General features: G+C 44.9%; 2 protein-coding genes across 3 annotated transcripts in view; both read right to left on the minus strand.

The window, feature by feature from the left end:
- Nucleotides 1–839: 839 nt before the first annotated feature.
- Nucleotides 840–9,850, minus strand: si:dkey-24p1.6 (protein sel-1 homolog 3). Its single transcript, XM_020502005.2, has 23 exons — nucleotides 9,554–9,850; nucleotides 8,928–9,402; nucleotides 8,537–8,663; nucleotides 8,304–8,425; nucleotides 8,095–8,210; nucleotides 7,939–8,000; nucleotides 7,521–7,653; nucleotides 7,303–7,438; nucleotides 7,055–7,195; nucleotides 6,708–6,919; nucleotides 6,400–6,579; nucleotides 6,171–6,290; nucleotides 5,946–6,086; nucleotides 5,774–5,836; nucleotides 5,501–5,674; nucleotides 5,268–5,395; nucleotides 5,095–5,178; nucleotides 4,914–5,004; nucleotides 3,387–3,474; nucleotides 3,181–3,290; nucleotides 2,933–3,060; nucleotides 1,304–1,409; nucleotides 840–1,211 (listed from the first exon to the last, which is right to left on the minus strand). The coding sequence occupies exons 1-23, from the start codon at nucleotides 9,605–9,607 to the stop codon at nucleotides 1,113–1,115; spliced, it is 3,090 nt and encodes a 1,029-aa protein (XP_020357594.2). The 5' UTR covers nucleotides 9,608–9,850; the 3' UTR covers nucleotides 840–1,112.
- A 409-nt stretch (nucleotides 9,851–10,259) lies between these two features.
- stim1a (stromal interaction molecule 1a) overlaps nucleotides 10,260–27,109 on the minus strand; it is a 36,851-nt gene continuing 20,001 nt past the window's right edge. Inside the window, exons 8-13 of one of the 2 annotated variants that reach the window (XM_020503513.2) lie at nucleotides 20,843–21,020; nucleotides 19,520–19,687; nucleotides 17,520–17,620; nucleotides 17,167–17,399; nucleotides 13,386–13,767; nucleotides 10,260–12,692 (exon numbers count right to left, since the gene is read on the minus strand). In XM_020503513.2, coding sequence (XP_020359102.1) covers nucleotides 12,158–12,692; nucleotides 13,386–13,767; nucleotides 17,167–17,399; nucleotides 17,520–17,620; nucleotides 19,520–19,687; nucleotides 20,843–21,020 — 1,597 coding nt within the window. In that variant the 3' untranslated portion in view covers nucleotides 10,260–12,157. The remainder of the gene's footprint in view (nucleotides 12,693–13,385; nucleotides 13,768–17,166; nucleotides 17,400–17,519; nucleotides 17,621–19,519; nucleotides 19,688–20,842; nucleotides 21,021–27,109) is intronic. The other variant, XM_020503514.2, reaches the window with a different exon arrangement.

Raw genomic sequence — 27,109 nt, forward strand, 5'->3', positions numbered from 1 at the left:
ACGGCTCACCACCCAAAGGACATCCAACCAACGTGACACAGCTGTGGGAAGCATTGGCGGTACCATGGGCCAGCATCCCTGTGGAATCCTTTCAACACCTTGTAGAGTCTGACACATTTAGGCTGTTCTGATGGCAAAAGGGAGTGCAACACAATATTAGGAATGGGTTCCTAATGTTTTGTCCTCTCAGTGTATAGCCTGCTTTAAATATTTAAAACAGCTATGCTTGCTTATGTAAGTAGCCAAATTCTACCACAGCTGGGATAACTTTTCTTTGTTTTTTGGACTGATTATTTATGTCACAAAAATGTAGCAATTAGCAAAAGCATGTTTATGAGTAAAAAAACACAATCAAATAATAATGAACCTGATCATCAGTATCATGTAGTATTTACATTTACTGTACCTTAACATCTCTATACAGAGAACTCTGGTATGAGAAAACATGTGGTACACAGACCGAGTAATGTACAGCCTGCTTATGAATGTATTGCGAGATCTGACTGTGACGTTACCACAGACCACACTCTAATAACAGACAACTGACCCAGCTCATGATTCAGTAATTTCCTATTGTTTCAATTAGAAGGGTAACTAGCTGTGTGCTTTCCAATCTCCAGTTTGTCTGTGTACAGGTGACAACTTGCTGTTCACCTGCTGTTTGTGCCAGGCCTGGTGAACCCCTGGGGCATTACCAGCCATTCATTACCAGGAGCCCAGAGGCCCACAGCATGGTTCTCCATGGGCCTGAAAAATGACTCTGTTCAGGGACACCACGGTGCTAATCAATCCCCCTGGTTGATCTGTTCTACACTGGAGCCCCAGTCAGTAGAAAATAATGATTTTCAAATCAGTTTGCTTTATTAATACTGTTCAATCAATAGACAGTTTTGTAAATCATGATCATACAGAACATTGAAATAACTTTATACATTCAATTTAAGAAATTGTGCTATCTTCCTTCCAGATAAAACAAAGATAAAAACACAACAAATATTTACCTTTAGCTATAAAACATTATTTTATTTTTTTATCTGATAAAAAAGTTTTTGCTCTAGATACAATCAAGTCTTCTTCCTCATAGTGCTGATAGGCTGATGGGTTTCCTGGTCCTAGTAATAATAAGACATGATGCCACGCCCCCTCAGAACACGGAGGATGATGAAGAGGATTGGTGGAACTGCAACTGCCATGACCACAGTACCAGAGACCTGAGGGAGAGAAGACAGCCCAATATCAATGTTCATGGCATATTGTATCTATGTTGAATAGGACAAGTTCAATGTTCAAACATCATACATACCTTGATAGTAGCACTGTAGTCCTTTTGGAAAGACTGCAGATAGGCATTGAATAGGGCAAGGCTGCAGGGTAAGTAGGACTCTGCTGTACTGTTGGAGTCTCTGCACCTATGGAAAAGTATAGGAATTGTACAGTGAGAACAGCCTAACCAGTTGACAATATTATACCAGACTGGATTTTTTATTTTATTTTACCTTTATTTTACTAGGTAAGTCAGTTAAGAACAAATTCTTATTTTCAATGACAGCCTAGGAACAAATCAAATCAAATCAAATTTATTTATATAGCCCTTCGTACATCAGCTGATATCTCAAAGTGCTGTACAGAAACCCAGCCTAAAACCCCAAACAGCAAGCAATGCAGGTGGAGAAGCACGTGGGTTAACTGCCTGTTCAGGGGCAGAACGACAGATTTGTACCTTGTCAGCTCGGGGATTTGAACTTGCAACCTTCCGGTTACTAGTCCAACGCTCTAACCACTAGGCTACCCTGCCGCCCCATAAGGGGAGGACCATCCTCCTCAGTGAATTTCATAAAAATTAAATAGTGAAACATTATAAAAGTGATCCTTTTTAGATAAAACTATACTAAATATATTATTGTCACCAAATAATGGATTAAAACACACTGTTTTGCAATGAATGTCTACAGTAGCATCAACAGTAGGGTAGTACCATGGTGTAGCTGGAGGACAGCTGGTTTCCATCCTCCTCTGACTTCAATACAAAACCAAGGTGGCTCATGGTTCTCACCCCCTCCGGAGGACGTCCTCCAATTTATCAGAGCTCTTGCAGCATGAACTGACATGTTGTCCACTCAATCAAAGGATTAGAGAATGAATCTAGTACTGAAAGCATAAGCTACAGCTAACTAGCACTGCAGTGCATAAAAGGCGGTGAGTAGTTGACTCAAAGAGAGAGAAAGACAATAGTTCAACAGTTTTGAACAAATTTATTTATTTAAAAATTAAGAAGTGCGAGAGAGATATCTACATTTTTTTTACACTTACTTAGCTAGCAAATGCATTTAGCTAGTTAGTTTAGCCTATTCAAACACCCAGCTCAAACAGAGAGGGATGCTATGTTACCTAACTGGCTATGGCTAACAAGTAAGCTTTTCATTTTATTTATTGCCAGCAGTGTAACTGCTAAACTGCTTGCTTACTGTACACTGTACTGCATGATAGTAGTGGATTTACTAACATGTTCTAGTAGCTATGTTGTTGACTTTACGTTAGCTAATATGGTGACAACGATGAAGGCTGTGTGTAGCGGTTAGCAGTTTTGATATAAAGGTTAAAGATGATGTGTTGTGCACTGATGTCCACAAGCGACTTGTATGCACCTACACTGTAAACTTTCATTCATAGGCTAGGTTGTAGAAACCTCATGATGGGTATAGGGAAAATTAGAATATCATGTAGTAGTCTAAACCTATCCATGTTACATTGAGCTGGGTACATGGAATATGAATGACAGTCATCCAATATGCTGTAACAGAAATAAGGCCATGATCCTAAAAAAATTATCGTCCTCCCAAATCTTAACGGCACTGACCGCCACTGATATACCATCATATCCTCAGGTAGTGTACATGGCATTCTCCTGTTGTAAATGGTGTACAGTACATACCTGCGGTAAAGTGTAGTCGCCAGCTCAGTGTTATCTGCCATGTAATGCTGTGTCAGACCCAGTTCAGACAGGACGGACAACGGTAACCCCTGTTCCTCTTGAACAAGCACACCAAGACTGTACCAGCCCTGTGAGAAAAAGCATGCGGAGACACACATGCACACGCCCAAAGGGTTGCAGATGAGTGGGAAGGCATTTCTTTAATGAGATGGCAATGACATCACACGTATGTAACCTGGCTGGCATACCTGAGGGTCACTCCTTAGTGCTGCCTGTTTGTACATCTCTGCTGCTGCTGCCACGTCTCTCGGTCTCTGCCCATGTCCTTCATACAGCAGGTCACCCATCCTGATCAGGGCTGCAGAGGATGGATTGAGGTAATATTAAAACAATCTCTCTGAGAAAAGTGCAACAACGGAGTCAATGCTGACTGTTTGTGTCAAAGACAATTCACCATAGGGATCAGGATCTTGTGCCTGGCTGGTCAGGTTGTAGAATCTCCTCATACACTGCACTGCAAAAGTGGGATCCAGGAAACCTCCCTATTGGAAAGGTCAGTTATAACTACATGTGTGTCACATATTTATATATACTGAATAAAAATATAAATGCAAAATTAAAAGTGTTGGTCCCATGTTTCATGAGCTAAATAAAAGATCCCCGGAATGTTCTATATGCACAAAATGCTTATTTCTCTCAAATTTTGTGCACAAAATGTGTACATCCCTGTTAGTGAGCATTTTTCCTATCCCAAGATAATCCATCCACCTGACAGGTGTGGCATATCAAGAAGCTGATTAAACAGCATGCCCTTACCTAGGTGCACTTTGTGCTGGGGTCAACAAAAGGACACTCTAAAATGTGCAGTTGTCACATCACAATGCCAAGGATGTCTCAAGTTTTGTGAAGGAGCGTGAAATTAGCATGCTGACTGCAGCAATTCCCACCAGAGTTGTTGACATAATTTTATGTTAATTTCTCTGCCATAAGCCAAGTCCAACATGTTGCAGAGAATTTAGCAGTAAGTCCAACCAGCCTCACAACCGCAGCCCAGGAACTTCACATCCAGCTTCTTTGGGTTTGCACAACTGAAGAATTTCTGCACAAACTGTCAGAAACTGTCTCAGAGAAGCTCATCCGCCTGCTCATCGTCCTCACCAGGTTCTTGATCTGACTGCAGTTCAATGTCGTAAACCAAATTCAGTGGGCAAATGCTCACCTTCGAGGGCCACTGGCACGCTGGAGAAGATTAATGCTGGTTTCAACTGTGCCATGCAGATGGCAGACAAGGGTGTATGGCATCCTGTGGGTGAGTGGTTTGCTGATGACAACGTTCCGAACAGAGTGCCCCATGGAGGCGGTGGGGTTATGTTATGGGCAGGTATAAGCTACAGACAACAAATACAATTGTATTTTATTGATGGCAATTTGAAAGCACAGAGGTATTGTGACGAGATTCTGAGGCCCATTGTCGTGCCATTCATCCGCCGCCATCACCTCATGTTTCAGCATGATGCACGGCCCCATGTTGCAAGGATCTGTACACAATTCCTGGAACCTGAAAATGTCCCAGTTCTTCCATGGCTTGCATACTCACTAGACATGTCACCCATTGAGCATGTTAGGGATGCTCTGGTTTGACGTGTAAAACAGCGTGTTCCAGTTCCCGCCAATATCCAGCAACTTTGCACAGCCATTGAAAAGGAGTGGGACAACATTCCACAGACCACCATCAACAGCCTGATCAACTCGATGCGAAGGAGATGTGTCACGCTGCATGACATGTCTGTAAACCCAATGCATATCTGTATTCCCAGTCATGTGAAATCCATAGACTAGGGCCTAATAAATGTATTTCAATTGACTGATTTCCTCATATTAAATATTTTCGCATGGTGCGTTTTATATTTTTGTTCAGTATAGTTATGCATTGATATACTGTATCATCACTGTGGAAACAAGTTTCACCAATCAAACTCACAGGGTTTTGTTCACATAGGTACGCCACATTGAACTGGGCGGCTGCAAATCCTGACTCAGCTGCCATCATGTAATACAACAAGGCCATTAAGCTGTAAAACAGTAGAGACATTAGGTTCATACAATAACAAACATTACAAATTAGTGTTATCGCGTAATGTTCTAACAAGAGAGATGGTCACCTATCCCCTTTAAAATAGGAATCCAAGGCCTTCCTGAGGACCATTCCAAGGTGTCCATTGCGCTCAGCTGCCCACTTAACCCATCTGTGGTAAAAAGAGATTGATTGGCAAGCAATGAAAAGTAATGTTTTAATCAGATTCATTAAAAAAAACTAATGAATTTAGAGACTAACAATACAGCATCTGCTGGACGCCTCTTGACTCGGCCAGGGATCCCTGTGGTCCACACATCAGCCAGCTGAATGGAGCCATCTATGTTTCCTCTTTGGGCAGACTTCAGGTAATAGGTATAGGCCATGAACTGGGAGAGACAAAACACTGTTGGTTCATTATCTCAGTCCAATAGATGCCGGTCAGTGTGTATGCTACGTAGGAGACCACAGGGTATACTGACAGTCGACCTGACCTTGTCTGCAGCTTTCCCAGGATACAGGCCTTGGGAGTACATGACACCCAGATTCATAGCAGCATCTGAGCTGCCTTGTTTATCAGCCTGTTCCCACAGCTGCACTGCCCGCTGGTAGTCTTTCTCAAACTGCTCATAGTACCAGCCAAGGGCATTGATCGCTGGCGTGAAACCCTGTGGGATTGAATGTTATGATGAGCTATTTTGAAGGCGTCATTGTAGTCCTTACAGCCCATGCATAATGATAAAGTCCTGCACATAATTTTGACCAACCTGCTCTACTGCTTTCTTCAGGAAAGTGACTGCCCTTGGAATGTCTTTCTTGACTCCTTGGCCCTTAAACGTAATGATGGTATTGTCAAAATAGGCAAGACATTACTATCATTGAACTTAGAATGACTATAGAGACTGACTGTGTCATCAAACTGAGTAATTGACCTCTGACCTGCATGAGGACTATGGCATAGTCATACATGGACACTGGGTCCCCCAGATGGACAGCTCCTCTCTCATAGTGTCTCACAGCAGTCTGGATGTCTGGAGACACGCCCTGCTGGCCCCAGAACAGCATGCGGGCCACAGCCTGCTATAGAAGAGCAGTTCAACCATTATCACAAAAGATTTATTGAGATAGTTAAATACTGAAAACAATCAGACAGATGTATAGTACCTCTGCATCTGCGGCTCCATTGCGGGCCTGGAGTTTTAACCAGTGAAAGATATCATGGTTTTCATTGGTTTGGAACCGAAGCACTTCCTCGTTGTTCAGGTAAATAGATTCTACAAACATCTAGAAAACAGACATACTAGATGAGGAGCAGTTTCATTAAATGACATGTTTTAGGAGTGTATAATACTTGCACAGGCTGAGATGATCTTGCTTCAGGCACAAGGCCTACCTGCTGAGGTGAGGGGTTGTGATGGTCGGAGGATGTCTGCTTGGCGATGTTAGAGTAGTAGGCATAGGCCAGGTCAGAGTCTGGGGGGATGCCATGCTCACCTAGCTGGTGCAGGTGCCCCAGGCGCAGCAGGGCCAGTCTCCAGTCCTTCTGGGCTGACAGCAGGGACAATAACCATGCCTGGAGGATGCGGAGAATAAGAGATATGCAAAATACAAATAGGGGGTCTGGAGTTTCTCCTGACCATGAAAAACTCCTGACCGTAGTCATGACGACATACACCTGAATACACACACTCATCCACCCACCTTATTGGGCTGCCTCTCCACTCCTACACCACTGCTGTAGAGCACTGATGACAGGTGTAGAGCTCTGTTGTTCCCCAGACAGCCAGCTTGCAGCAGAAGGGCCATTATCTTGTTAACTACACCAGTGGATCCAGTGCTCTCTTGACGCAGCTTACGCAGAGACAAGGAGTACAGAGCCCTTCCCACTGATGCCAGATCCACCTTTCTGCCACCTGGGTATACAGTATAAACAATAACATTAGAAAGATTGCAACATCCTCATTAAATGGTGTTGATGGCGTTAACTGGTGGAACACCTTTGGAGGTTAAAATAATTGTAGAAGAGTATTATTATGACCAGCTCTTACCATGCTTGGTGGCCAGTATCTTTGCCAGATGAACTGCATAGCGTCTTTGAGGGGCATTGGGTGCCTCCCAGGGTTTACAGCGTGGTGTCACAGCTGAATGACATTTTAATGTCCACTCATGATAAGCATCCATACAGTTCTCTGGAAAACAGAGGTAGTTTCAGTTTGGATGGAGTGACACTAACTTTGTGAGCCACTGAATATTTTATATACCATCATGCCATCTAGTGGATATTACAAGTCATTACCAGACTCTTGTTTCTCTCTGGCTCTCAGTAAATACCCAGTCAATTTGACATGAAGCTCCAACTGAAATTCCTGACAGGACTGTAGCCATCCAGTCAAATTCAGAATCCTAATATGGTCTGGAACAATGACTTCAGACTGTGGGAGACAAATTAATACAGGTGTAACGTGTTTTGTTGAATTACAGATGGATTTGGACGTGTCTGACTGTGATTCATACCGGCCTGATGTCGGGTATTCTGTTTCGATAGTACACCAACGGTCCATAATAACCTTCAATTCCTCTCATAAATTGACCTCCACTGACCACAAAGTAGCCCTCCGTGTCATCCAGGTGTATAGGATCTTTGAACCTGTAAGAAACCAGCTCCATATTCAAAATGATGCTGACATGCTATAGCAGGGGTGGGCAACTCCAGTCCTCCAGGGCCTGATTGGTGTCACACTTTTTCTCCATCCCTAGCAAACACAGCTGATTAATCAAAATGCATTCTAAACTGAATATTATGATTAGGTGATTATTGGATTCAGGTGTGTTAGCTGGGGCAAAAACTGTGACACTAATCAGGCCCTCGAGGACTAGAATTGCACACCCCTGTGCTATAGGTTTCTTTCTTTTGTTCTGTGTTCATCCTTACATGTGTTCTGCAGTATGAACCAAACGTTGCTGCCCATCTATGCACACCATGGTAACATCCACCTAAACATAATTCAGAAGAAGAGTGAAGACATTACTGGTTAAACTCCTGAAACATTGATTTCCTGTCTACTGTGGGTATGGGGTTAATACTGACCACTCTGCCACGTAGCTCCATGTTGATGTGGCACCACTGGGCCAGGGGCACCTGGAATGGGCAAAGGAACGCTGAGGACCTCCCAGTCTCCCCATGCATCTGAACATGCAGCTGGCCTGCAGAACACGTTATAACTAAGGAATAGGCATTATACTGGTATAATAATGCATCTGGCCATTTGAGAAGTGAGGATAGAAGAGCAATGTTACCTGATCTTTTAAGGAACAAATTGGGAGTGGCATAGTTATTTTGATAGTCTATGTGGTGAAAAACGGCACACAAGTTTTCCTGGCAGGATTGGGTCAGGAACACCCAGATGGAGAACACACACCTGGCAACAGGAGAGAATAAAAGTATCAAATATTATCCTATGTTAATATCCCCAACATGAAGCCCACGTCTTTTAGCATGCACATACAGACTATGTAGCTAGTGGTCTTACCATGGAAAAGAAATATCTTGGAGTCGCAAGTACTCCAGGACCTCGTTGCTATAGGCATTTAAAGTCTTGGTGATGCCAAAGTTCTCTCCAGTTGAGGCATACATGGACGACAACAAATGGACTGTCTCTGAATGGGAGATTATTTTGTGATAAAATGAGAAATGCTAGGATATAAAGGTTTGTATGAAGTTTGTTATAGTTTATAGACTAAATATGTTGAAAATGAATAGCTGTCTTACACTACTATACCTTGTTTGACTATGACTGCTTTTAGTGTCTCAATGCTCTATTTGAGTGGTCCACAATGTGTTTTTTAAAATCTTTACTTTGTATTGTCAACTATTGTATCATTGTGGACTGACATTTTTCTAACTAACTCTACAGTAATTACCTTGTTCCACAGGGCATTGTGAGGTGGTGGTCCTGCGGGTTAACCACAGCATCTGTGTAGCCCAGCCAGGGCAGAGTTGGTGCTGCTTCATGGGGCGACTGAGAGGGGACGTGGGCTGCAAGCTGACTATTGCAGTGGCCTGGCCTGACCTGTAACTGTCCTCAGATCCCTGCTCACTGACTGAGGCACGCAGCATGCCACTGAGCACCCACTGAGTGTCAGGCACAACCCAGTCAGGCTGGTACACCAGCCAGTCAGGGAGGCTCAGTAGCAGAGTCCTAATCCGGTCTGGACCCGGCTCACAGCTCCAGTGTCTCTGGAATACCGTGGAGCTTACTCCAGTGTCATAAGACACCAGACACTCCACCAGCACCACAGCTGGTTTAGAACAGGAGTACAACACTTTCAGAGAGTAGCCAGGCACTGGCTCAGCTGGTGGGTTCAGGAACATCACATGATCTGAACCCCAAACCATCTGTGTGGAGGGAGAGGATGAAAGCCACCAAAATAGTATGTACATTGAAAGTTGATACATTTCTTTAAAATGAAGCACCTAAATTGAAACATTACTGTGTGTGTGTGTATGACAGGTATTTTGAAAATAGATATAGTACAACATAGCTTACCTGTAAACTGAGGAGAAACAGTAATAAACACTTATCCAAGTAATGCTGGTTCATGGTTCAAGTGTGGGGGTGTATAATTCCTTTAAGATGATGGCTGCTCAATAAAAAATTGGTTGAAATGTTTTCATGCTGAGAAGCACACAAAAGACAAACACTAAAATATGTCAAATTAAAAGGTTAGCAGTAAAAAAGGACCATATAGTCAAATCTAGTTTAAAAAAGGTGCGTTTGGTGTCCTTTTGACTGGAAGAAACCTGAGAAAGTTTCAATGACGAGAACCCGGACTAATATCCTGCTTTGTCCACAAGTGAAACAAGTGCTTATGTAAATATTGGAATAAATGCACACACAGCTCCACCTGATAGCTGCGCAATCAGACGCGTCACGTGACCAATAGATTGACGGGTTATTTGATATTCGGAGCAAACCATCTCGACTCAATTCCCTCAATGTGTTACGGCATTCGAAAATGTTTACACATTTAATACATATTGCGCTTGTGTTTTACTGTGAACTAGAGGGATAATAATGTTTAAAAAATGCACATTAAATAAATAATACCCAAGTCTGTTCATTATTCAGTGCCAATTACTCTAGAAAACCTGTGATAAGATAAGTTTACGCCTTGCTACTGTTTTTATGTGTTAGTATCCCCACTAAAAGCACACCAAGCAGCTCTTCGTATCTGATAAACAAAGGCCATGTCTTTCATTCAAAATAGTTTATTGCTACCATGCAGGAGTGCCATAAAAGTCTAGAGAACGTCACAGAAGATGCAACATTTTTTTTTCTCTGTACAAATATATGTATTCATAAATAGAAGCTCAAAATGAGAAGTCGGGAGTTAAAGTAGGGGTGGAGAGTCATGATGCTCGAGCTGACCTCTGCCTCAAGCCCATTATAGACGTTAATACAGTAGCTGACATGCATCAATACAATTTAGTGCAGTATCCTGGCAACAGACAGACACTCACAGATAGACGGCATAATCCACACTACAGCTTCATCGTGCAGAAGAGGTACAAATTACACTTTAAAAAGTACCAATAGGAAGTTCATGTTTTCAACTGACCAATGAAAGAAAAATTACATTTTTCATCCATACCATCAATCGCACTGTGTGAGGCCTCCATTGGGGGGCGATGGTGTCGTTTGGAGAACTGCTGTGGTTATTACGCAGATTCAGGAGCAGTCCAGCACGTCAATTATTTAGAAAGTTCTGAGTCCCTACAACCAGAATGTATCGTGACATCCTTTTCTAAACCATGTGTGCCCTCAAAACCATTAATGGCAAGTGAGTTTATAATTGGGACCAGTAGATACCATTACTGTTATTGTGTGCTTGACTTTGGATCTGTATAATGTGAAAATAGGTGATCGGGGTAGTCTACAGAACAAGCTAAAGTAGCAAACACCTCTCCAGAATGCTCTAAACAACTTGGGAGTGTCTGAAATACAAACGCAGCTTGAAACGTTCTTCTTAAAATTACGTGGGTGACAATGTCAAATTGATCACCTTATTTTGGTTTGGAGTCCCCAGATAAAAAAAATAAATGGAAGGCAGTGCTACTCATTCTAAAGCGGCGTCTAATGTACAGTACATATATAGCTGATGAGAAGAATAAAGGCCACTGGACCAGTCTTTGTTTTGGCACCTCCAACAGCACTCCTAATGATTCACATGATATCTCTTACAACAACTGCGATGTAGATTGATACGATTGGCAATTTGCAAATGTAGACATTTACTTCAATAAGCATTTGACATTACATTCATATAGTCCTTTTAATAACTTTCCCCTCTATTAGGGAACTTAGATCGTGGACAATTACTTCTTGCACTGTGACACAGGCTACCTAGCCTTGTATGTGCTGGGGGTCTTCAAGCGGTTTAAATCAAGCACTTCTACGTCACTTCTGAAAGGTGCACCATCCGAGGGAAATGTTTGCCTCGTGTGTTGCTGTGTCTGCAGTTGTACTGGAAGAGTTCTGCCAACATTGATTGCTAGATTTCTTGTTAGCACAATTGATTCGGGAGGTTTTTGCAAGTATTGTTCAGCCCTTTTCAGCCCCCCTCTCACAATTGACCAAAATGACTACCATCAAGTACTTAAAGGTCCATCTGACACCATTTTTTGTCAAAACACATAACAAGGTGGCTGGGGATGAACCAAATGAAACAACTGAGTTAAGTGTTGTCTCAGCAGAATAGGAACAAGAACCAAGCAAACACCTAGGAGCATTCAGAGAATATCAGTCAAACAAAGGTGAAGACATGCAAACTGATACAGGTTGAAGTAAACCAAAAGACATCCAGCCAGGAGACTTGTTTCCCTTTGAGAGACTGGCACCCTTTCCTACTAAATAAATAGTGCTTTACATTCCACTATACAATACCACCCATTCCCAATATAATCAGGACAAAAATAATATAATCAGATAGGTGGTTGCTCCCACAGTTCCTCAGGGAAAGTACCTACAAATCCATAAAGGCAAAGATTTGCGCCATCGAGTGTGACCAGTGAACAACCCAAAACAACTTCTCCAAAACAGAAACAATAAGAGAAACACATTGGACAGCTCTTTAATAGTCTTTAGTAGCCCTCATTTCTTCTGTTTTTTGAAGATCTTGAAGGTGTGTTTCTTACGGCTGGCGACGGAGTCTGTGTCTTCTCCCGTGGAGCCGCTGTCTTCCTCCAGAGGGCTCTTCTTGGAAGAGAGCTGTGGGATGCGGCTGCTTCCCTTGGTCCCTGTGGCCCCAGGCTGGCCCCCCGTGGGGGAGGGGGTGTCAGCGTCAGTGGAGTTGGGGCTGAGGGAGCGGGAGGACTCTGACATAGACATACCAACGAGACCAACATTCATCTCTCCCAGGCTGGCTGACTTCTCAATGCTGTACACCTTCTTCATCAGGATGGGGCTCTCTGGGACTGGCTCGGCCAGGGCTCCTCCTTCATGGACACGGTTCCCTCCGTTAGGGGTGTGGGCAGGCAGGGAGGGCTCGTCGGAGGCGGAGCGGACGGGTTGGCCATACAGGAAGGAGGTGGGTTTAACCAGGTGGCCCTTGGAGCTGTAGGCGGACAGACGATCACCGATTTGGGAGAGGGACAGGGAGGAGTCTGAGTCTGAGCGGTTCAACTCTCTGTGGAAGAACAGAAGAGAGTCGGTGGAGGAAGAGAGGTACAGTGAGGCCCGGTCCAGAAACATTCTACCGCCTCTACCACCTAGGCACTTCAAGTAGACCTGAAAGAAATGGACAGACATAAGCAATGGTAGTATCTCCATTTTCCCCTCTGATAGGCTAGGTGGATTTTTACCATCAGATGGAATGCCTACACATTTCTAATCCTTTCAGAACTATGGGGTAAAGGCCTATGGGGTAGAAGCTGTTCTGGACTGAGCTGAAAAGTGGATCCAAGCTAGACCACTGCATGCTTGAAGTAATCTATCCAATGCCTGTAAAGCCAAGGACACAGTGGGCACTACTCGCCAACAGCAACTCCACCTCCTGTTAGTAGTGCAGGCAGAGGGAAGGGTTGTTTGGGCTATCGAGAAAGAGTTGGGAGTGGATGGCAAAATCTAAAATAGAAAACAATGAATTAGGCAGAAAACCGTATTTAACGAAAAAGTAATAATGCATAAGAATGTACGCAAAATGTCACAGATTGCAAAATGGGTGAGTTATAGTTAGATGAAACAACAGTTTATGAAAATGAGAGCACTGCAAACTAGATAAGAAAAAAATACATATGAAACTATGGGGGGTGAAAACATAGGCAGAGAGAAAATCCCACGAGCATGCGGTGAGTGTGGAAGGAAGAGAGCAGAGGGGTACCCGAAGCTGCTGCTGCGCTGGAAGTCTGGGATGGTGTCCATGGGCTGGAAATAAGACGAGTGATAGACATGGGAGGAGTGAGGAGTGGTGGAGTGGAAGGAGGAGGAGGAGTGGAAGGAGTGGGGCTGACGGTAGGAAAGAGGTGGGGAGGAGCAGATGATCGCAGGGTGCGAGACAGCCGAGGACAGGGGAGGTAGGGGGAGAGCCTCAAACTGTTGGAAGGACTGGCTGTGTGATTGTTGGAGGGTGGCCCTAGATCTGGTTGGGTTGGAGGTACCGTCTCCCTGCTGCCCCGCCAACAGGCAGGTCTCTACCAACCTCTGAGAGCCCATGGCCAGCTGGGAGTCCATGTGGCGCTGACGCAGGGACATCATACTGGGAGCTATAGAGACAACACAGAACACCACCATTATCAACAACCACTCTCTGATTATACACACACACAACAACACAGGGTGAGGGACAAGAGTAGGCTGGAATTCGACTGGGAGGGCACTAGCAGAAGACATGGGTGTTTGAGACATTCCAGTAATGAATTAGTGTTCAAACCCCTGGCCTGAGCAATGCCAGTATCGACAAGAGAACGGGAGGGATGCCAGTATCGACAAGAGAACGGGAGGGATGCCAGTATCGACAAGAGAACGGGAGGGATGCCAGTATCGACAAGAGAACGGGAGGGATGCCAGTATCGACAAGAGAACGGGAGGGATGCCAGTATCGACAAGAGAACGGGAGGGATGCCAGTATCGACAAGAGAACGGGAGGGATGCCAGTATCGACAAGAGAACGGGAGGGATGCCAGTATTGACAAGAGAACGGGAGGGATGCCAGTATTGACAAGAGAACAGGAGGGATGACACTGTCTGGTGAGGACTTTGTCTGATGCCTGGTGAGGATTCTTGCAGGGGGGACGAATGTTAAATGTTTAATCATCACCCCTTCATTGTTGATCATTATTTGTAAAATTAGCCAGCGGCAGTATGTTGTGAGGGGTCTAAGAACATTAGTTACTGGTGAGTGGAAGAGCTCTGGGTGATGAGGAAGAATATTGAGGATCAGGCTAACGAAGAAGAGCAAGTCATTGGACAGTTGGAGACAGTACGGCCAGGGGTAGGTGGACGCAGCATGTAGAGTTTGCCTTATACATTTACAAGCCCTGTCCCAGGACAGTATTACAGCTATATCCATCTACAGGCCCTGTCCCAGGACAGTGTTACAGCTATATCCATCTACAGGCCCTGTCCCAGGACAGTATTACAGCTATATCCATCTACAGGCCCTGTCCCAGGACAGAGTGTTACAGCTATATCCATCTACAGGCCCTGTCCCAGGACAGTGTTACAGCTATATCCATCTACAGGCCCTGTCCCAGGCCAGAGTATTACAGCTATATCCATCTACAGGCCCTGTCCCAGGACAGAGTATTACAGCTATATCCATCTACAGGCCCTGTCTCAGGCCAGAGTATTACAGCTATATCCATCTACAGGCCCTGTCCCAGGACAGAGTATTACAGCTATATCCATCTACAGGCCCTGTCCCAGGACAGTGTTACAGCTATATCCATCTACAGGCCCTGTCCCAGGACAGTATTACAGCTATATCCATCTACAGGCCCTGTCTCAGGCCAGAGTATTACAGCTATATCCATCTACAGGCCCTGTCCCAGGACAGAGTGTTACAGCTATATCCATCTACAGGCCCTGTCCCAGGCCAGAGTATTACAGCTATATCCATCTACAGGCCCTGTCTCAGGACAGAGTATTACAGCTATATCCATCTACAGGCCCTGTCCCAGGACAGTGTTACAGCTATATCCATCTACAGGCCCTGTCCCAGGACAGTGTTACAGCTATATCCATCTACAGGCCCTGTCCCAGGACAGTATTACAGCTATATCCATCTACAGGCCCTGTCCCAGGCCAGAGTATTACAGCTATATCCATCTACAGGCCCTGTCCCAGGCCAGAGTATTACAGCTATATCCATCTACAGGCCCTGTCTCAGGACAGAGTATTACAGCTATATCCATCTACAGGCCCTGTCCCAGGACAGTGTTACAGCTATATCCATCTACAGGCCCTGTCTCAGGACAGAGTGTTACAGCTATATCCATCTACAGGCCCTGTCCCAGGCCAGAGTATTACAGCTATATCCATCTACAGGCCCTGTCCCAGGACAGTGTTACAGCTATATCCATCTACAGGCCCTGTCCCAGGACAGAGTGTTACAGCTATATCCATCTACAGACCTTGCCCATAGTGTTATAGTATGTGCTCTGCGGTTTTGACAGGGGTGGGTGACTTTAGGAGATAGAGGGAGGGAGGGTTGAGGTCAGGATGAGGGGTAGCCAACAGGCCAAACAGAGTATTTCCTGAGAGACTGGCTGTCCGAACCCACAGACCACTTGCTCGCTGGTCCTTGAGCCAAATTGGTGTCTGGGGGTCAACCAGAGACACAAACGGCCACCGCAGCCAAAGAGAAGTGTTGGTGGAGGGAGAGGGGTAGTGAGGGAGGAGGGGACGTTATTAATGTGGATTAGAAGACTTACTAGAGGACTGCAGTGACAGAGGTCTAGAAGGAGACTGCAGAACTAGAGCTCAGCTTACCGCTGCAGTTAGTATCAGCCCTCTCTAGGTCTGCTATAATCAAAACCAAGTTACTGACCAGTAGAGCTGGTTACCAGGATACCATAGAACACAATGTTGACCTATTAAGTCAATAAACATGTTCCATTAAATATAATACATTTGTTACCAAGACAAGGACTAGAAATAAGAACTAAAGTACGTTGTTGAGATCGTAACTGGTTAATAAAAGCTGTAATTCTGCATTTCAAAAGAAGAAACCCTGAGTATGTAATTCCTTAGTGGCTGAAACAAGGTGAGAAATGTGTACCCCCAGGGGAATGACTTGACAACAATAGAAAGCAAGGCTCTATGTAACGAGAGAAATTATCTTGCAGGCAGCACAACAAGAGAGACTTTTAATTGAGTGCATGCAGCACTCTCTTCCTCTTACCCAAATAGGTCTAGATCAAAGCTAAACCTTATGGAGCTTATAGGAGGACAATGGCCTTTCATATTGCTTACTATTACTTCATGTTCAGTCCTTCATGTCAGCTGTGTCCAAACAGCACATTCCATTGGTCAGACTAGGAGACAACTGCTAAAAATAGATCAGCACAAAGATTTGGTGTCAAGAAGTATGTATTTCTTTAGAGGTTCAATTTCCACAGCAATGGATATCAACATTGGCCACCTTGTTCTCGTCTTAAACGCCATCCCAGAAGTGAAATTCCCATAAATCGAGGCACTCATTTCCAAAATGAGAGAATATAAAAATACCCCAACCAACTGAAAATATGTCTAAAAGAATATATAAAAAATTGAAATGACAATTCATACATTACAGATTTGCAAACACAGAACACGTTTTGGGGTATTTTATTAGGATCCCCATTAGCTGTTGCGAAAGCAGCAGCTACGCTTCCTGGGGTCCACTGTGGGACTCTCACTGTGGGACACTCAATCAGACAAAACAACCCAGACAAACACTCCGAATCCCTTCACAAACCGGGCTGCTCATTTTAATAAATTGAGATAATGACAATATTATGTATAATGATAATAACATTTATAATGATAATATTTTGTGTCTGTATGCTAATTTTCATATGAGGGTTGACTTCTGGATTTCCCCAGAAGGCCCTTGGTGTATTTAGGAGGTCTTTTGCTACAGAGTCCCACAGTGGGGCCGAAGGACTCGGACCAGCCCTTACATTGCAGAGTACCGGGCGATATGATGTCCTCGTCCATGTCGTCCATGTCATCAGACATAATGAAGTGCTGGGGTGTGGCCCGGCCACCCATGATGCTGGGGTCAAGGTTCAGGGTGGAGGCCAGGGAGGAGAGCCCAGGGTTATTGACGATGGTGAACCCAGTCAGAATCTCAATCTGCTGCCAGCGGTGTAGCCTCTCCCTCAGAGCAGCAGTCACCTCACCCAGGGCTTGTCTGGATCCGGAGGAGAGGAGAGGGGGCAGAGGAATACAAGCACAGATCACAATGTGAACATAGATATAGGAGATATTGGCTTTAGACCAACCCCAAAATACTCTCTGTAATTAAACTCACTTGGCTGTCAGAATTTGGTGATCCACATTGTCCAGACAGGAGCTGTGTGCCACATGGAAGGTCCCAAAGATGGTGTTTCTCTTCTTCTTGATCTTCTCTGCCTGCAGTCACAAACACGATGAAACATTACTCCCAGGATCTGTCAACTCTGTCACACTAAGGGTCCAGAGTGTCTCCTGCTCACATTGTCAGAGAAATCTCCTGAACCTACTCATACGGTATATCTAGTCCCCATATTGTATACAGTGCAGTCGGAAAGTCTTCAAGCCCCTTCCCCTTTCCACATTGTTACAACCGTATTCTAAATGGATTAAATATTTTTTCCCCTCAAGCTACACACAATACCCCTTAATGAGAACAGGTTTTTAGAAAATGTTGGAAAATTATTAAATAAACAAAAATACCTTATTTTTTACATAAGTATTTAGAACCTTTGCTATGAGACTTGAAATTGAGCTCAGGTGCATCCTGTTTCCATTGATCATCCTTTAGAGGTTTCTGCAACTTGATTGGGGTCCACCTGTGGTAAATTCAAATGATTGGACATGATTTGGAAAAGCACACGCACCAGTCTATAAAAAGGTCCCGCAGGTCAGAGCAAAAACCAAGCCATGAGGTTGAACGAAATGTCCGCAGAGCTCAGAGACAAGATTGTGTCGAAGCACAGATCTGGGGGAAGGGTACCAAAACATTTCTGCAGCATTGAAGGTCCCCAAAATCACAGTGGCCTCGATCATTCTTAAAATGGAAGAAGTTTGGAACCACCAAGACTGTTCCTCGAGTTGGCCACCCGGACAAACTGAGCAATCTGGGGAGAAGGGCCTTGGTCAGGGAGGTGACCAAGAACCCGATGGTCACTGACAGAGCTCTAGAGTTCCTCTGTGGAGATGAGAGAAACTTCCAGAAGGACAACAATCTCTGCAGCGCTCCAACAATCAGGCCTTTATGGTAGAGTGGGCAGACAGAAGCCACTCCTCAGTAAAAAAAGGCACATGACAGCCCGTTTCACAAAAAGCACTCAATCTTGTTTCTCATGGTCTCTCTTTTTCTGATGAACCCCAGGATGGCCTGAATGCCAAGCGTCACATCTGGAGGAAACTTGGCACCATCCCTATGGTGAAGCATTGTGGCAGCATCATGCTGTGGAGATGTTTTTCAGCGGCAGGGACTGGGAGACTCGTTAGGATCAAGGGAAAGATGAACGGAGCAAAGTACAGAGAGAGCCTTGATGAAAACCCGCTCCAGAGCACTCAGGACCTCAGACTGGGGAGAAGGTTCACCTTTTAATAGGACAACGACACTAAGCACACAGCCAAGACAACACAGGAGTGGCTTCGGGACAAGATTCTGAATTGTCCTTGAGTGGCCCAGCTAGAGCCCAAACTTGAACATCTCTGGAGATACCTGAAAATAGCTGTGCAGCAACACTCCTCATCCAACCTGATAGAGCTAGAGAGGATCTGCGGAGAAGAATGGAAGAAACTCCTCAAATACAGGTGTGCCAAGCTTGTAGTGTCATACCCAAGAAGACTCAAGGCTGTAAATCCCTACCAAAGGTGCTTCAAAGTACTGAGTAAAGGGTCTGAATATTTATGTAAATGTGATATTTAATTTATTTTAATTTAATTTGCAAAAATGTATAAAAACCTGTTCCTGCTTTGTCATTATGAGGTATTGTGTTTAGATGATGAGGGGGGGAAAAACGTCAAGTGGTCTGAATACTTTTCGAATGCGGTACACACAGCCCTCATGCGGTACACACAGCCCTCATGCGGTACACACAGCCCTCATGCGGTACACACAGCCCTCATGCGGTACACACAGCCCTCATGCGGTACACACAGCCCTCATGCGGTACACACAGCCCTCATGCGGTACACACAGCCCTCATGCGGTACACACAGCCCTCATGCGGTACACACAGCCCTCATGCGGTACACACAGCCCTCATGCGGTACACACAGCCCTCATGCGGTACACACAGCCCTGTGGCATCTCACCCCTTCTTTCGCCACCAGTAGCTGCTTCTCAGCGTTCTGCTTCTTGATGTTGTAGTACTGCACCTCCACCTCATGGGTGAGCTGCAGCCACTTCTGGAGGGACTCTGGTGGGGACCAGCTGCAGCGAGACTCCAGCTCCTTCTCTGCCTTCTTGAGGGCCATGCGCACCTGCACACACACACACACACACACAGTCAACATACAGCACATAACTTCTTATTGACTCAATACAGCAGCGAAAGGAACACACCAAAGTCCACACTTTAAGGTCCAACACACAGGTTGAGTATTCAGGACAAATGTGTCATTCCAACACTGTGACAAGTCTCTCTGCTGTGGAGATGGGAGAGGGAAACGTGATCTCATTGGCTCCTGAAAGCTTTGTCTCCCGACAGCCTCATTAAGAGCTGTGCAAATGAGCCCAGAGCCACCCTTAGACTCAATCACTGCCAAGCCTTAATGGAGCAGCACTGGGCCAGCCAGGGGAGCAGAGGGCCTGCAAGGCCTGATCAGGGCCTGTCTGATCAGGCAGGCACAAGGGCTGACCTGGTTTGACCTCCACTGGGACAAGACAACAAGAGAACCAACCTCTAGAGAAACCCTCCAGATGAAATGAGCATTCCAAATCCTCTGAAGAACTAGGCCATGGTTTAGGGTATGGTGCAATGGAACCTGCAGTCAGGAGCTGTGAATCTAATTGTTATGTCATATGAAAGCATTCAGAGTTGGATTCAAAATATTCTCTGGCTGATTATGTGTGAAAACAGAATAAGAATATTAACACATTTTTTGATTTTCCTGAAATTTAGTACAGTGGGGGAAGTAGGCTAAATAAAATAAATCCTTTCCTAGGCATGCACGCTAAAAAAAGACTAAAAAGAGGGAGCCATCTCAGGCCCTTTCTCTAGTCATATATTGAGAAGTGAAATCAGATAAAGGAGTGACTATTGCTTCCTCCAGCAGACTACAGTGTTCTCAGGAGACCATAGTGATAGTAGCAGATTGATGAGAGTATACAACATGAGCCCTCTGCTCACCTGCCTTGTGTGGGCCGACCGCTGCTTCCTTTCCTGAGCTGAGTGGGAGTTATGCCTACTGATCGCATTCGGCATCTAAACATATAGCTGGTTCCCTAGAATATAGACTAGTTAACAGGGTTCAGTCAGTTGGAGTGTCACTCCTCTCCGGCTTTACTCTACAGGTTTCTGTTACTGGCCTCAACCACACCTCGTCTCTCAAAAAGTATCCCACTAGAATAATTCCCCCTCATCCACCTGCATTGGTTCTCCACCTGTCCCTCTCCAAAGTGGCACAGTCCAGTACCTGGTCCAGCTCCTCCTCGGCATATTTCTGCCGACTCAGCTCGTTCTCTGTGCCCTCGCGGAGCTCCTTGAGCCGCTGGGCCTCCTGCTTGGCACAGTTAATCTCATCCCTCAGCTTCTGTTCCAGGTTCACCTTCTCCACCTCCACCGTACGGTGCTCCTCCTGGGCTATCTGCAGCCTGGGGGAGGGGGAGGGAGAGAGTGTGAGTGTGAGTGTGTGAGTGAGTGAGCAAGAGAGAAATAATCAGACAAGGAAAAGCATGAGATGTAATCTGTTCTTTTCCTGATCACATTGCCGGACCAGGAAGAATTCTAGGGTCTTGTTACAGGTGCTAGTAATCAGTGACTCAGCAATGACAGGGGCAAACAATAGAAGTGCCTGTATCTTTTTACTACTAGATGCCATGGAGACTGGCATGTCCACATAGCATCCTCCAACCAGCTGTCCTCGGACCTCGATGCTCCTGGCTATAAAGACTGACCACTATAGAGCCCAAGCAAGCCAGGGATCCATCACTGGAGCGCTAGGAGTGTCTGTCGTCCTCTGATTTATATGCTAAATGTAGTTGAGATTCCCCGGGCAGACAAAGACATGGTTTGTTTTCCAGGCAGGGTCCAGTTTCAAGAGCTAGCTACAGTAGTGGAAGTACACTGTCGCCTCCAGTAGCCTGTTGCTTTGTAACTACATCAAACAGCACTAGTTTGTAGTTCACGGATTGTAATCCTATCACAGGAATTTCCACGCTTCCTTGACATTTCTCTCTCACACACACACACACACACAAACTGAACAGTCATTCATGAAAAACTACAAAATAACTTAAATGCATTATTCAGTGGAACTAAAGCAACGGAGATCACAGATCACGCAGTCAAGAGAGAGAGTCTACTCACTCTGTAGACAATGCCATGAGGCTTAACACCAGCCCAGCAGTGAAGTATGCGGCCGCACCAGCCCAGCAGTGAAGTATGCGGCCGCACCAGCCCAGCAGTGAAGTATGTGGCCGCACCAGCCCAGCAGTGAAGTATGTAAGTGACTGTGTGTAACGATAAAATGAGGGGCTTTCATCTTACAGTATGTGGCTGAAAACAATAGCTAACGTGTAGAGGGCAGAGGGCAGCTGTCAGTGTGCTGAATGACATCAAGGCTTGGACAGGCCAGGAATGAGAGACCCAGTTGTGACAGAGCCCAGTACTCCATAGCCTTTCTGTGTTGGGATTATGGTGCTCTTCTTCTGCCACAGTAGAATGTACTGTATAACCATCATACACATGTGGTCCCCAGCGCCTCAAACATTACTATATTAAGACCAACATGGAGTCCATTTGTGGGATGGCTGGCTTTGTCATGCTGGGCTAGTACAGTGTCATGTCACACTATCTTGTGAGGTCTGTCACAAGACCACAGTTCAAAACACACAGAGGGCCCACAGGGAGAGCTAGAACTGTAGATATTCACGCAATCCACAGGGAGACTACTTCAGCTTGTATACAACCTAGCCGCCTGCTGTGTTTTATAGAGATCACATCATATATTTGAGATGATCAATATCTGATTAGAATTGGTGTATTGAAATTAACAGAATTTCAATTTATATAAACTAACCTGAACCCATGGAGTATCCGCACACGTTACAAAAACAATCAGTAAGAGTGATAACAGGTTTTACTGGGTGTGGGTTGAGAGAAGGCTGTTTTACACCACCAGAGAGCAGCCTCCTCCCACCAGAGGTAGAGGTGGCAGAGCTGCAGTCAATAGTAGCCTGACGAATCACCCCGAATGTAAATATGCTGCTGTATTTCATACATTGTCTGAATCTGCCATCCTATATGTTGTTTGTGTGACTTCATTTCAAAATGAGGGGAGTGTTATGCAAAAAATCATCAGCGTAGCCTAACAAATCTAACAAGAGTATCGAAGTTGACAACATAATCATGTAGATTGGCTCTGGCCCAACCCATTCGTTTCTGGGACCAATCAGAATGGTAAGAATGTGTTGCACGTTCTTGAAATTGTCAGGGAGGGAGGCAAATCCAGACTGATCATGGAGAAGAAACATCTGTTGGCCGGAATGATGGGTAGCTAGGCAACAGTGAAAGGTGATCCTGGGGTCTGGGGATGGAAAATGTGGGCAGTGTGCCCTTCCACTAATGTTCTCAACCCTGACCTCTACCATTCACTAGCCACAGCTCCAGCAGCAACAACGGCAGAGCAGGCAGGCACTCCACTGAGAGAAGACCCATGCAGACACTCACTCACTGCACTGCAGGGTCCAACAAAGGACTTACGTACTGTACAAGAGATCATCAACAAAGCCTATATGCAGGACCGGCTCAGTACCTCCAGGCTGTAACTGGGCTGATATAGATTTGCATGAATAGCATTCCTACGAGTGAGACTAGTTTTAAATCAATGTCACTTATGAGCAACTGGAAAATGAGCAGCAGCAGCAGAATGTGGAGATATATATATATATATATATTTATACAACAGGTGGGTCTAATCCTGATTGGTTAAAACCACATTCCATCCAGTGTCTATTCCACAAGTTACCGCAAGCTAAATCTGATGTTAAAATGCCTATTTACTCTGTTCCATCTGACTGCGGAATCCACCGTCTCATCAGCCCAACAAGGCAATTTATACACTTGATGTCCACTTTAAAATGCATCTAGACATTATCTCACATTTCTTTTAGACTAACATTTCTTTTTCAACAGCGGAGATTTGTATAAACCTTTGTCTGTCTCTCCGGCATTTGCAACATTGTTGTAATATTCAAATTTGATCTCCAGCTGTCCCATAATAATGAACGTGTCGGGAGTGGGGACGAGACAGACTGGCTAAGAAACGCTGCCTGTCTAAATTATGGATCAGCTGGCATCATTATTATGGATACACTGCAGTCAGAGTATTCAGACCACATGACAGCCTGTATTTGAGGAGTTTCTTCCATTCTTCTCTGCAGATCCTCTCAAGCTCTGTCAGGTTGGATGGGGAGCGTCGCTGCACAGCTATTTTCAGGTCTCTCCAGAGATGTTTGATCCGGTTCAAGTCCAGACGCTGGCTGGGCCACTCAAGGACATTGAGACTTGTCCCGAAGCCATTCCTGCACTGTCCTGTTGGAAGATGAACCTTCAACCCAGTCTGAGGTCCTGAGCAGGTTTTCATCAAGCATCTCTGTACTTTGCTCCGTTAAACTTTCTTACGCTCCTGATTAGTCTCCCAGTCCCTGAAAAACATCCCCCACAGCATGATGCCGCCACCACGCTTCACCGTAGGGGTGGTATTGGCCAGGTGATGGTTGTGTCTGGTTTCCTCCAGACGTGACACTTGGCATTCAGGCCAAAAAGTTCAATCTTGGTTTCATCAGAACAGAGAATCTTGTTTATCAGTCTGAGAATCTTTTAGGTGCCTTTTAGAAAACTCCAAGCAGGCTGTCATGTGCCTTTTACAGAGGAGTGGCTTCTGTCTGGAAACTCTACCATAAAGGCCTGATTAGTGGAGTGCTGCAGGAATGGATGTCCTACTGGAAGGTTCTCCCATCTCCACAGAAAAAATGTATAAAAACCTGTTTCACTTTGGCATTATGGGGTATTGTGTGTAGATTCATGAGGGAATACATTTATTTAATCCATTTTAGAATAAGGCTGTAACATAAAATATAGAAAAGTTGAAGGGGGTCTGAATACTTTCTGAATGCGCACTAGATAAACCGTATGCACTGTATACAACGAAATGTCAATTGAAAAAAGGTAAAACGAAATGGGGTGCAGCTAGTTTGCAGTCTTTCCAGCTTCAGTGTGAAGTGATTGTGTTAGCTGTGTTGTTGGCAAGCTCCTCTGAACAACAATGTCCTGACACGTGAGCACACACTTCAGGGCAGACACACACACACACACACACTTCAGCGCAGACACACACACTTCAGCGCAGACATCTGTCCACATAGGAGTGAGTACGTGGATGTGACATGGAAAGCGTGTGAAGAGGTAACACCTGGCACCAGCTGGTGTTGTTAAAAGGCACCCAGAATAAAAACGGAGGTGAAATAGGCCTACCGCTCCACGGAGAGCCCCCTCCATCCCTACCTACATCCGTCCCACAGCAGTTAAAACGGAAGGCTGAGGCTCGTGGCCAGGCGACTTGATCCGGCCACGGGATCTCCCTTGAAGGTCTGGCCAGACAGCAGCTGGCAGCAGGAACGGCTAAAGACAGAGGAGATAACCCCTCTCCCCAGCTCCCCGGGAGAGCACAGGAGACATTGCCAGCCTGTCGACCCAGTCACACTGAGTCACCCCGTCTTGCATGTTCTCTTCCTTCCCCTGCTTCTATTACAGGGCTCAGATAGGAGACATGTTGGCCTGTCCACCCACTCAGTCAGTCTGTATGCTCCCATTCACTGTTACAGTAACAAGTGTTTAACAGGAGGGTACCAGGCATCTCAATGTCAATGCTTTGGTTTGCTGTGGTATAACTGTAGACGAAAGTCCATAACCCCAAGGTAACAAACTACAAAACAGCAACAATACAAAAACTGCATGCACTAGTACGCATGAGATATTGCAATGCCTCTGACAAATACAACACACACACTAGAGGTCGACTGATTAATCGGAATGGCTGATTAATTAGGGCCGATTTCAAGTTGTTTTCATAACAATCGGGGGGAAAAAATTAATAAATATATATACATACACTGTATTTTTTGGGCACCGATTTTTTTATATTTTTTAAATACCTTTATTTAACTAGTCCAACGCAATAACGACCTGCCTCAATCGTTGCACTCCACAAGGAGACGCTGTTACGCGAATGCAGTAAGCCAAGGTAAGTTGCTAGCTAGCATTAAACTTATCTTTTAAAAAACAATCAATCATAATCACTAGTGAACTACACATGGTTGATGATATTACTAGATATTATCTAGCGTGTCCTGCGTTGTATATAATCTGATTGAGCGTAAACATTCATTCAAACAGCACTTTCGTGCGTTTTGCCAGCAGCTCTTCATTGTGCGTCAAGCATTGCACGGTTTATGACTTCAAGCCTATCAACTCCGGATATGTGTAACCGAAGTGAAATGGCTGGCAAGTTGGCGCGCGCTAATTGTCTGTGTTGCTGGTTCGAGCCCAGGGAGGGGCGAGGAGAGGGACGGAAGCTATACTGTTACACTGGCAATACTAAAGTGTCTATTAGAACATCCAATAGTCAAAGGTTAATGAAATACAAAAGGTATATAGAGAAATAGTCCTATAATTCCTATAATAACTACAACCTAAAACTTCTTACCTGGGAATATTGAAGACTCATGTTAAAAGGAACCACCAGCTTTCATATGTTCTCATGTTCTGAGCAAGGAATTGAAACGTTAGCTTTCTTACATAGCACATATTGCACTTTTACGTTCTTCTCCAACACTTTGTTTTTGCATTATTTAGACCAAATTGAACATGTTTCATTATTTATTTGAGGCTAAATTGATTTTATTGATGTATTATATTAAGTTAAAATAAGTGTTCATTCAGTATTGTTGTAATTGTCATTATTACAAATACATTAATAAATCGGCATCCGCTTTTTTGGTCCTCCAATCGGTATTGAAAAATCATAAATCGGTCGACCTCTAACATACATACATCTAATTGGCACATCAAATTATTGTGCTTTATAAGACAGTTACTAGGTGTTTCAGAGAGTTGCAGCCTCATCTGAATGTCCCACAGCAGGGGATGAGATAGATTTAAACAGACAAAATGCCAGAGATGTTTTACTATCACAGTAAATGAACAGGGAGGGCATTACTAACCCCTGTTCCCAACTGACAGGATGTGATATACCACGTTTCTGTCTAGGGAGAGAGGGACGTCAAGAGGCATAACATGACTCTGTTCCAGGGCTGCTCTCAGCTCTCGCTAGCAAGGCTATGGAACACACACAGCACACCCATGCAGAATCAATGACCTGGTAGCAAGTACATCAGGTGGCTAAGTTGGTGGATCAGTAGACCTACATCACAGGAGGTTGGCTGGTGGACAGGCTTGTATCAAACATGGTTTCCAGGTGTTTGATGCCATTCACCCTCCCTTGGCAAAGGGGAAAGCGTTTCACCCTCCCTTGGCAAAGGGGAAAGCGTTTCACCCTCCCTTGGCAAAGGGGAAAGCGTTTCACCCTCCCTTGGCAAAGGGGAAAGCGTTTCACCCTCCCTTGGCAAAGGGGAAAGCGTTTCACCCTCCCTTGGCAAAGGGGAAAGCGTTTCACCCTCCC

The sequence above is a fragment of the Oncorhynchus kisutch genome, linkage group LG15, assembly GCF_002021735.2.
Source record: "Oncorhynchus kisutch isolate 150728-3 linkage group LG15, Okis_V2, whole genome shotgun sequence".
Classification (NCBI taxonomy): Eukaryota; Metazoa; Chordata; class Actinopteri; order Salmoniformes; family Salmonidae; genus Oncorhynchus; species Oncorhynchus kisutch.

Bases quoted from the DNA above. Each gene is read 5' to 3' on its own strand.
- si:dkey-24p1.6 (XM_020502005.2), bottom strand. From the start codon at position 9,607: ATGAACCAGCATTACTTGGATAAGTGTTTATTACTGTTTCTCCTCAGT. The intron at 7,439-7,520 runs GTATGAATCACA...TGTCTCCCACAG, and splicing joins GAATACCCGACATCAGGCCG to TCTGAAGTCATTGTTCCAGA. The intron at 6,291-6,399 runs GTAGGCCTTGTG...TCTGTTTTCTAG, and splicing joins ACAACCCCTCACCTCAGCAG to ATGTTTGTAGAATCTATTTA.